Here is an 11,387-nt window from a genome sequence, read left to right on the forward strand (position 1 = left end):
TTACTGGGTAACAAGACAATGGGACGATCTGATAAACATCATTCAACTGATACATCGGATAATGTTTTATTGATCCTTTTCATCGATAGACTGACGACTAAATAAACACATTGGGATCAGTAATCAATAATCAATAAAGCTGGCATTTCTACGCACCTAATCCAAATATATATACAAAAAACATACATAAAAAAACATTATAAAGCCATTCTACAAAATAAATTACATTTTGAAATACGAGAATTCAATATAGTTTTGGGGAACCCAATTCTTCTTGTGTTTGACTGAAATTGAAAACCTTTCTCTGATTTGCTCTATATATTTGTAATGTGAGCCCAAAAGCAAACTGCGCCTTAAGAGCTCAAATCTGACCAATAGAAAGCAAGTTGTAGAACAGAATTCCGCCCACTCAGTGATGTCATGTTCAGTTATTTTTTATTAACAATTTTAAAAGTCTGAATTTTTATTCTGCTTTATTTTAGAAAGATATTCATTAGGAAATGGGTTTTATGGACTCAGTAGGTTCAGAAATCTAAATCTTGAATAGTTAGTTTTAGGGTTAAAAACAATTTATATTTCTGAACATAATGAGATTAAAAAATCCATTTCCTAATAATTATCTTTATAAAATAAAAACAATAGCCCAACTTTTAAAATGGTTAATATCGTTATTTTTAATACATTTTAATGCATTTGTGAAGCTGCGTAAATTGCTGGCGCCATATAAATAAAATATATTATTATTATTAATATAATCTGGAAATTAAAAAAAAAAGTTGTGGAAATTTAAATATTTTAGCCTCCGTAAGAAATAAAAATGAAAACTGAGCAGCAAAAGAGACATTTTTTTTTCTTTTTAGATATACAAATACATTTTTTTTTATAGATAGAGAGACCGATCTTATTATAAGGCTGCAAAGTGACAGATTCAAGGACAAAGCAGGCAAGATGAGACTGAGCCAGAGAACGGGGAAATGAGACCACGACGTGTGCAAGTGACAGATCGTGGTCCTCTGACAGCCTTTAAATAACATATTTTTTTTACTCATGCCAGTAGACAGGTGTTTGGCCCCTGACGTAAGTAAGGACCCCAGAGGAGACCCCTGACTCGCTGCTCGATCAGCTGAATAATACATAGCGGGGAGCTGCAAACCACCCGGCGTTCTGCCTCCCGAGAGGCTCTGCAGATGATGTCATCTCAGTTCCCATGGAAACCAGCATCCAGAAATGGTGCGTGCGCGGCGTCTACTTACTGGTAGAGTTGCCCTGCATCTGAATGATGCACTTCGAATCTTTGCTAAGCTCCCTGGAATTGAAGGGGCGAACCCGGACCGCCACTTTCACAGAGGCACCCGACATCTTGATCCGTGGAGGGGGGAAGGGTTGAGCGGTAACAATTTAGATAGGTGTTCTCGCGTAGAGGCTGTAGACTTTAGGTCCTCTTCCTGCAAATCAAAGAGAAGATCTATAATAAAGGGAGTGTTTTATAACCGGAGCCCTTTCCGGTATGAAAGAAAGAGAGCGCAACATAAAACCATTTCAACTGCGCTACCAACGCCCATTTACACTTTATTACCGGATTATAGATCGCTGCGATGGAATCACGTAAAGCATCAGTCACATAATGTACATCAGGCTGCGATTCCGGGGCCAGGGCGCGGCAGTCTATACATTCATAAAGCACAGAGTCTGCCGGCAGATCGGCCCCATTCGGCCCCCGTCTAGTCTGTGCGTTTCTACTGCTGTAAAGACTTAAAACCTTAATCAGTTAATATTATTTTTTTGGTGCCTTCATCATAAGATGTGACAGGGTCCCTGCGCAGATAAGAAGTCTAGAATGGTGAAAGCATAACGGCAAGTTATGATGTCACTACTTTAATTCACGCATCCTCACAGTGATGAAAGAGAGCGTGGGGAGGAGAGGTTCCTGCGTGATGACTCTACATTGTCATGATTTGCATCCCATAGAAAGTAACAAAGGGCCGGGTCTCACACACGGAACGTAGCCCTGATTTCCAAAATATTCTGGGCTCCAGGAGCACGTTTTTGATTGGTTTAGTGCAATGTGTGGCAGCCCACGGCGAGCATTCAAGGTACGGAACCTCTAGAACACAGACACACGTTGGGTAGAATCCTGCCTTCCTAGCAGTAAGCTTGATGGAAATAAATCACTTTCCAAACCGTGCATCCAGACAGCTAGAGCGGGACAGAACTTCCCTTTTCCTCTAAAACATCCACACTACACAAAAACATTAAAGAAAGTTTTGAACGAAAAAAGGACAAAGGATGTATTTCTGTACTTCCTGCCAATAGATAGCATTGTGAGCTCAAAACTTGCAGATGCAATGAATATATACGATTATATATATATATATATACATTTCAAAAGTTTGGGGTCACTGAGCTGTTTTCATGGAAAACACAGAAAATGTCTAGCTGTTAAATAATCGCAAAAGTTTTCTAACAATCAATTAGCCTTTTAAACTTACACTTGGATCAGCTAACACAACGTGCCATTGGAACACAGGAGTGATGGGAGTGATAAAGGGCCATTGGAACACAGGAGTGATGGGAGTGATAAAGGGCCATTGGAACACAGGAGTGATGGGAGTGATGGGAGTGATAAAGGGCCACTGGAACACAGGAGCGATGGGAGTGATAAAGGGCCATTGGAACACAGGAGTGATGGGAGTGATAAAGGGCCATTGGAACACAGGAGTGATAAAGGGCCATTGGAACACAGGAGTGATGGGAGTGATGAAGGGCCATTGGAACACAGGAGTGATGGGAGTGATAAAGGGCCATTGGAACACAGGAGTGATGGGAGTGATAAAGGGCCATTGGAACACAGGAGTGATGGGAGTGATAAAGGGCCATTGGAACACAGGAGTGATGGGAGTGATAAAGGGCCATTGGAACACAGGAGTGATGGGAGTGATAAAGGGCCTCTGTACGCCTATGAAGATATTCCATAAAAAATCATCCAGTTTTCTAGCTACAATAGTCGTTTACAACATTAACCCCGTCTGTGCTGGATTTCTGATCTATTTCATATTATTTTAATGGGTAAAAATGTCCTTTTATTTCAAAAACATGGAAATTTCATGAAATATATATATTCATTTTATAGCAAATTTGAACAGAGCTCTGCTTTCTCTGGGAGAAGGCGCACTCGGGATTAACAGATCTGTCAGACTCCTTGTTTACTCTTCTGAAAACTGGAATTTATAAACGTTTTGTAATTCTAATAACAATTCTCTCCTGTTTTTGTTTTTTCTCAAAACGATTCGCAAGATGAAAAATGTTTGTCTCTTAATTGAACTGTTTTCCTGCTGCAAGAGACTTCATTGTCTGGATTCAAGAGATCTGCCGCTCCGCTGACCTACATTATACAGACTGCTCTTAAGCCTTTATAATAATAAAACAATATATAAAAAATATGTAAATAAATAAATCTTGGATTCTATTAGACTAATTCTAAATCAAAAATAAAGAAATGTTTTAGGCTAGAATAAAAAATATATATTTTGCTTGCAGAATACATATCAGTAACATTCGATTTTTTGCTCTTTTATGAAAAATCTGTTGTTATAAACTCCTGTTAACCAGTTGAGTGCCGCAGGAAGGTGCAGAGAGACATATATCGCGCAATATGTTGGCGATAACCGCTTGTTATTAATTTTACTGACGTGGTATTTTTTTTGCCCATAAAGACTCCGGCCTCGTGCAAAATATGAACCTGCAGGGAGGCTCCGGCAGGGAGGGGATCGACTAGACAAAGAAGCAGCCACCTTTCCCAGGAAAGCATTATGGGATGATCTCATACACCCGCTCTCCCAGGATGAATCATTTTTCCAGGCTCCGGCATACAGAACACACTCGTTGCTTGATCTATTCTTGCGATGGTTTCCCTATGGAAAAATATTATAAAAAACCCACTAAGCATAAAAAATGTCGAGCTTGTGGGGAAGATACAAGTTAAGGGGACTCGGAACAAGCGGCCGGACACGATCACCAACTCGGAGGTACAGCATGCAACATGCGACCAACTTGGGACACAAAGTTGCGACGCTGGACACAGTTGGGTCCCTACACTTCCTGTTGGACGCCATCAACTTCCTGCTGGTGGCAACTCGGGGATCACACGCTGAACCCTGAACTCAGTCTATTATCTTTGAATGATGCAACCAAATACCCAGTTTATTATTTTCCCCAAACTTTTATTTAAAAGTCTGGGAATTGGCAAGAGAACTATGGTTTCACTATGCATTATACAGGGCCATCCTTGGCAGGGTTGAGCTGGCCCTGCATAATGCATAGTTCAATCACTGTTGTGGCTTTCAAGAAATCTCATTGATTTAAATATGCTTTATGCAGGGCCGGACAAGCTGTTGCTTGAAGTGAAGCTCGCTGGGGTTGGCCCTTAATAACGTAAAATAAAGGCCATGAGATGAAAGCCGAACTCTCCTGCTAACTCTCCCTTTAGTGAATAAACCCTCAGTGACTGCGGATTTTCTCAACAAAAATGTGGAATTGGGTAAAAACCTGGGGGAAAACCACTCGCAGCCCTTCTACCCTAGAATCGCTGGACCCAAAGGAATGTGTTCTAAATATCATCATTTCCGCATAAAACGAATTTGCTCTTCACAAGGAAACTGGTATCACCGGTATTAAGATTGGCGCCTGCTACAGAACCTCTTGGGGATCAGACAAACTCAACAAAGTGGTCAAATAAAAAAAGACTAAATGCCGTCCTTTAACAGTTTTTACATTTTTGGTTTCTATACATATTATATATTACCGGATCTCTGGAAACATGAATGGCGTATTCACCTGTGCTCATGCAGGAATGTACGAACTGCCTGGCTAAGAAAACTAAATGTTTTTTTTTTTATTTAATGAAATGTAATACTACTCAACAGTTCGGGGGGCTACCATTAGCCGATAAGGATCCCTGAATATAGAAGAAATCTAGGGGAGGAAAGCCATCCCGTGTTGTATTTAGTCCACGATTAGAGTTCGTTTTAATCATTTAGCACAATCCATATTATATGCTTGTTTTCAGTGCTTTCTAACAGAGGGCGTATGCTGCCTACAAACACCGGGTGAGTCTTTTATCCAGGGGCCTGGGCTTCTTTTCTTTGGTTTTCCGATGTGTTTACGGATATACAGGCTGGGCTCCTTCCTGCTGCCTGTCTTGGAGTCCTTATATAAAGGGATCCTGTCGGTCATAAACACGCTGGAACACAGCCAATAGCCGACACCAATTATACCTATAGTCTGATCTCAAAGGCTCTGGGACACAAAGGGTAACCAAAACTCCCTTAACATTCATGTAGACATTCAAACCACCTACCGGGCCAGCTGTTCAGGTTCTGTCAGATGCTCTTAAAAGAACTGGTTTGAATTGATGACCTCTGCCTAAGTGCAGACCCCACGTGGGGTGGGTGTCACAGAGATAAAATGACCCCAATAACTCAATATTACTAGCTTTCCAACTAGTCCATAAAAACACATTCTTATTAAGTATCTAGGATTTGTTTGTTCAAAACGTTTATTGAGCAAGCAGAAAAACTGAGGGCAAGTAAGTGTGTGTGCGTGTAATCTCAGGTCAGCAAATAATCAGCTTATTTCCCACAGCAGAGGTCACTACCCAACCCAGCCTCATCCCACATCTTAAATACCTCCAGATATCAGGAATCATCTAGATTTGGACGAGTGTGAAGGGCCATTATTAGAAAAACCCGTCAGCTCACCGGGGACAAACCATTACAACAGCCAATGCTATATGTTCAGGGCCTGGCTACAGGCATCCCTATGTATGCTACAATGGTGGTGTAAATCCAGCGATCTGTGCTCATCTGCTTTTCTCTAGTTCAGGTGATCAGTGTTCTACCCCAGTACCTGGCTGGGCTACACCCTTTGTTATGTATGCTGCAAGAGTGGAGTGCATCCATTTATCTGTGCTCATCTGCTTTAGTGTAGTTCAGGTGATCAGTGTTCTACTGGAGCACCTGGCTGGGCTACAGGCCTTGCTATGTATGATGCAGCAGTGGTGTGAATCCATTTATCTGTGCTCATCTGCTTTGTTCTGGTTTGAGTGATCAGTGTTCTATTGCTGTACCTGACCCAGTGCTATTTAACCCACCCTGCCCGGTTGCTCTGCTTGCTCAGTTGCACCTCCATCCCCTGCTGGTAAGCGCCTTGTTGTTTGCCCTCCTGCTTTAGTTCAGGTGTTGTGGTTTTGTGTTTTAAGCAGGATTGTTGCTAGGACTAATTCAGTGTAGTGGTTGGGTGGGCAGATAAATATGATCATTAGATTTAAGTAATTTCTCCTCGGACTTCCCCTCTTCCAGTTGCATGTTTGCCTGCGCTGGTCCCCAACATAACCCAGTCCAAACTGTCCTCTAAAAGTACAATATACTATCCTGGTTAGCTGTAGTTTCTTTTTTCTTTCAAGGCTTGATACATTGTTGGCAAAATTCACCAAAACGTTAAGAACTACTTGAAACATCTGTTGCAAAATCTGTTTGAAACGCTTTACTTAACACCAGTATCCCAGGGTACTTTGCAATTATTTTAATATGCATCCATTTAACCTACAAAGTAATAATGGGAGACTTTAGGGAGAAGCTGCAGTATAACAAGTATATCACACATCTCCTGCATAGAAAATAGCTGGGGTGGGATTGCATTGCATCTGCAATGGGGGGCCACCATGAAAATTTAAAGGACCCTCCTTGCTATCATAAGCAGTAACGTGTCCCTTTAGGTGCAAGAAAACAGCTCTGGTTTAGATGCAGCTAAAAAATCAACTTCCCCACCTGAACTCCGCAAATTCAGGGATTTCAGGGCTATAGACATCGCTGAGTAGAGACCTCACTGACTTTGGCTAAACTCAGCAGTGGCTCTACGAGATTCAGCTGAACCCTGCAGCTTGCCGCTTAGGACAGACAGGCCTGGCGCTGCGGAATATGATGGCGCTATAGAAATCAATATTGGCAACAGATTATTCCTGACCTGTCAAAGCAGGTTCGTTACAGCCCTCGTAAGAGTAACACTTCTGATTTATATAGCGCCATCATATTCTGCAGCAGTGTATTTTTTCTGCATACTGATAGAATGGCTAGGCTTAATTAAAAAAAAAGTTGAAACACTGCTTGGATGATTTTATTACCAATTAAACTGCTGGCGTTGACTGGTCACAGCTGATTTCTTAATGACGCTTTCTGGCTGCCAGTCACTTGAAAGCAGTAAATCCTTGGTTACATATCTAGCCCACGTTGGGTTAAAGACGTTGGCTCTGTGCCGATGACGTGATTAGGTCACCTTCAGGCGCAGGGACAAGGTAAAGTTATCTTTTATTAATGCTTTCTCATGGGTAAGCACTATTTCTCATGATCCTTTTTTAATTGAAGCGTCAGATTTCCCTTTTCTGTCACGGGGTCTCCATGGCAACCAGCACCATTCGCCTGTGACATCACACAACGCATTTCCTATGAGTCCCAGACAAATTTAGACACTTCCACTTTTTTTCCCCCTACCAGGATCACTTAACGTCTCGCATTCCAAATCCCTAAATATACATTAAATAAAAACATTTCAAATATAATAAATGCCGACCTTATATATAACTAGCATTAACCCTTTAGTCACCTTGTGTTAGTCAAAAACCTGTAGCATCGCTATACATAAGCTATGCGATATGTAAGGATTCTGCATTTATCCCTAGTTACAAGCCCAAATATTGATTTTATTTAATTCTTTTTTAGAAAGTAGCTCTTAACTGGGGTATGCAGTTCCAGGCTGACTCATTACCAAGTGACACACGAGTCTCATTTCTAAATATCTAATAAACAGCTGCATACTAGCTGCACATCCCCCTTACACTGAGCTACCGGTTATAACAGTTTGCTTTAGCTACAAAAATAAGATGAGAAGGCCAAATATTTCCCTAATCAACTGGAAACAATGTATCCCCCCTTTATAAATTGTATGATGGGGGATACATTGTTTCTTGTGTTGTATGAAGAGACATGAGGCTGTAGTTCATTGGCTGCCTCCGGAGAATAATCCTTACATATTACCCAATTACTGTTCACCCCGGTCATGTGATGTGTACTACAGGGCTTGGCAAATCCCAGAAGCCAGTTAGCCGTGGCTCCTAGATTTCCCGATCCGGCTCTCGCATTTTTGGGTGCACCTCTTTTCCATCTCAAAACAAAAAAAATAAAATAGCAATATTTGTCTGGTTCCTAACTTATTACCTAAATGTGTCCTCAACTCCCAAACTGTCCCTTGTGCATCTCCTCCGGGACCCGATGTCACCTCCATTAACCATAAAACTGCTGGAATGGTAATGGACCAATACAAAGAAGTTTGCGATAACCTTTAGGGACCCAGCAGTCCTATAGTAAGCGTTTCACATAAGCTGTCCATACCCTGAAAAGTACAAGGGCCAGTAATGTATAAATTTGGCTCGTCATCTTCAATTAAGGGTACTGGCCCGCTAAACGGTAATCATTAACATCTTTGGGCTGCTGTGCACACCTATACAGGTAGCGGGAGGCCTATTCTGTTGTCCAAATGCCACTACTTGCTCCATAAGTCTGCACAATAGCGCCGCTGGGTAATTAAAGGACAATTAGAGCAAGCCGGGGAGATAAGAGTTGCCAGCACAATGAGACATGGCCATTAATGCCAAGAATCCATTGGTGAGTGTGGTACGTTATTAAATGATGTCATATCATTTAATACTCGAATATGATAATAGAATGCAGTGCTTTATGGCACAGCCCACCCCGCATAGAGGCAAATGCTTCGGCCGGATCTCACGCCGAGGAGGCTGTGCGTTTAAAGCACCTGCCTGACAGACAGGTGTACCGGAGGGTGACTCCTCTGCACTTTAAAAGCACTAATCAACTAATCTGAAAGCAGCATGTGCCTTGGGTCAGCGGTGTCAACATTTTCCCCCCCCGGGTGGGCAATAAATCATAATCCGCGCATGCAAAACACTATAATGTCATGTTTTAAAGCCCGCAGATTTTAATCAATAAACGGGTGTGGCCACCATGAAGGACAAGCGCTGATTTGCATATCCCCGCCCACGGCTGGCTGCTGATTCATTTTTGTGGCAGGAATATCGGGGATGCTCGCATCATCCTCTGCCGCCGTCCCTCTTAGCCGTAGATGTGTATGGGTACTTTTGGCATCGTCTGTGGAACTTCTTTTCCAGTTTAATCAGTTCTTAATGATATTTCAAGGAATCTGTTCCTACACAGAGGTGCACAGCTGGAAAACAATCAAGAACCCAGACCATCTCAAGAACCAAAAGTAACACTTTTGACATTTTCCCATAAGATGTCATCACCAGCTGGACTTAAACCAGTATCGGGGTGATCCACACACTGGGAAGTAGCTCCGAGCCACCTACAGCCCGAGGACCTCGAGCTAAAATATATTTATTTGCAAAAAAACACCTGTTTTAACCAAATTACAAATGCACACCTGCCCGGTTAGGCAAGTCGGACCACCGACCAGGACTATGACATACAGGAAGGTGTTACCTGCTTACATGGCTGCCACCACAATGGGGGTCCTCATTTAATCACGTAAGACCTGTCAAGTGTACCTTATAGCGTAATAAACTTTGGGTTTATTTTATGCTTTGGTAAATGTCGTTAACATTTTAACTCTTAAGAAAACCCGCAGCAATCACCTATAGCAAAATATACGCAGCGTCACAAAGGCTGATTAACCCAATATATTAAATGCATAAATATAAAAAATATATATATTTGCATAATAAAAAGATTTTTAATGCTAGTAATCATTCTGACACGTATGACTGTAAGATATTGTGGATTTTGACGGCAAAGCAAAGTGAGAATCTGTGCTACGACGCGAGGTTTCTCGGGTAATAAATAATTGCGAGCGTATATGTGCTGGAGGCGGCTAGGCCAGGGAGATGCTGTGTGCTGCCATCTTGGGCTTTCACTTAATATGGCTGCTACAGCTAGTGAAGCCGGCAAACATCTGGAACGCTCATCTGGACACGGAACACGGGATCAAATATCCGCTTATGACGGAATAAAATATAGATATGGAAAAAAGGGGGGGGGGCAGGAGTCTCATCCAGAAGCGGAAAACGCAGCGGCTGTCGAATAAAATAGTTTGCAGCGCCTCCGATAGATGAAACGAAGTTATGGATCTTTCTACGGACAGAGCGGCCGGAAAAGCCATCGCTTCCCGAGAAGGCAGAAATAATTGGGGCGGGGGAGAGCGCGGAGAATTCCACCGCGAAAAAGGAGAAAACAGACCTCCAGAGCAGCATTGTTAATAAATTCAAGACAGGACTGCAGCTTCGCTCACGCCCTGTCGTGTCTGCAGCCTGACCACAGTGCATGCCGAGCCGTCACCCTGGGCGACTGCACTTAATTAAACACATATTTTCCAGAGCAAGTCTCCGGCGGAACCGAATCACAACGAGCAAACCCTCTGAGGAGGAGCGCAGTGATTTATTAATTCTAGGAACCGTCCCGGGGTTTGCTGCACTGAATGCTGACCCCCCCCCTTTATACTAGGCCATAGCGTCATATGCAACAACACTGATTGTCCAGAGGGTCTAAAGGGTTAAATAGGCAGTGAGGATGAGGCCGGATTAATGGATCAGGGAGATGACAATATTTATGGGCATTTCTAATAAAACCGCAAAACCGTCACATAGATTTCCAAACAGTCATATATTTGTCTACATATTATATGTATGGTATATACACATACTATATTATATATATATATATATATATATATACATACATACATCCATAGAAGCACACACACACATTATATATTATATACACACATATACTATAAATATATAAATATATACACATAGAAACACAAACACATATATCACACACACATAAACACATAACTCATGACTATATGCACACTAGTACAATTTCTTTATTTATATATATAGGGACGCACCATATAAGAATATACTTTTTTCATCTGCTGATCTTCCTGCGGGGATTTACCTAAACAGCTGATCGCAGTGCGAGCGCTATCCATACCGACATGTACTAATATTTATCACTATTCATCTCACCCAGGAGGGGCGATGATGTAATCTGATGTCACTGCGATTTACGCCACACCCATCCACTGTCCCGATACGAAGCCCCGCCCTCTCCATATCGCGACAGGCTAGGAAGCCTTACCTTGCGCAGTGGCGGGTGGCCAGGTTAACCAGCGGAGGGAAGCCCCGCCATGGAGTTGTGCGGAGTGCGGGCTGGCGGTCGTGTGAGGAAGGGTGGCCGGGTGGGTGCGCTGCGCTGTTGGGCTGATGCTGCCTCCTCCGCCGTCTGTCTCAGTCTGAGTCC

General features: G+C 42.4%; 1 protein-coding gene across 11 annotated transcripts in view; it reads right to left on the minus strand.

The window, feature by feature from the left end:
• Window positions 1–11,387, minus strand: part of KIF1B (kinesin family member 1B) — a 60,033-nt gene extending 48,646 nt beyond the window's left edge. For 10 of the 11 annotated variants that reach the window (XM_053452003.1, XM_053451999.1, XM_053451995.1 and 7 more), the window contains exons 1-2: window positions 11,226–11,387; window positions 1,254–1,445 (exon numbers count right to left, since the gene is read on the minus strand). In XM_053452003.1, the coding sequence (XP_053307978.1) occupies window positions 1,254–1,359 (106 nt within the window). In that variant the 5' untranslated portion in view covers window positions 1,360–1,445; window positions 11,226–11,387. The remainder of the gene's footprint in view (window positions 1–1,253; window positions 1,446–11,225) is intronic. The other variant, XM_053452004.1, reaches the window with a different exon arrangement.

The sequence above is a fragment of the Spea bombifrons genome, chromosome 12 (assembly GCF_027358695.1).
Source record: "Spea bombifrons isolate aSpeBom1 chromosome 12, aSpeBom1.2.pri, whole genome shotgun sequence".
Taxonomy (NCBI): domain Eukaryota; kingdom Metazoa; phylum Chordata; class Amphibia; order Anura; family Pelobatidae; genus Spea; species Spea bombifrons.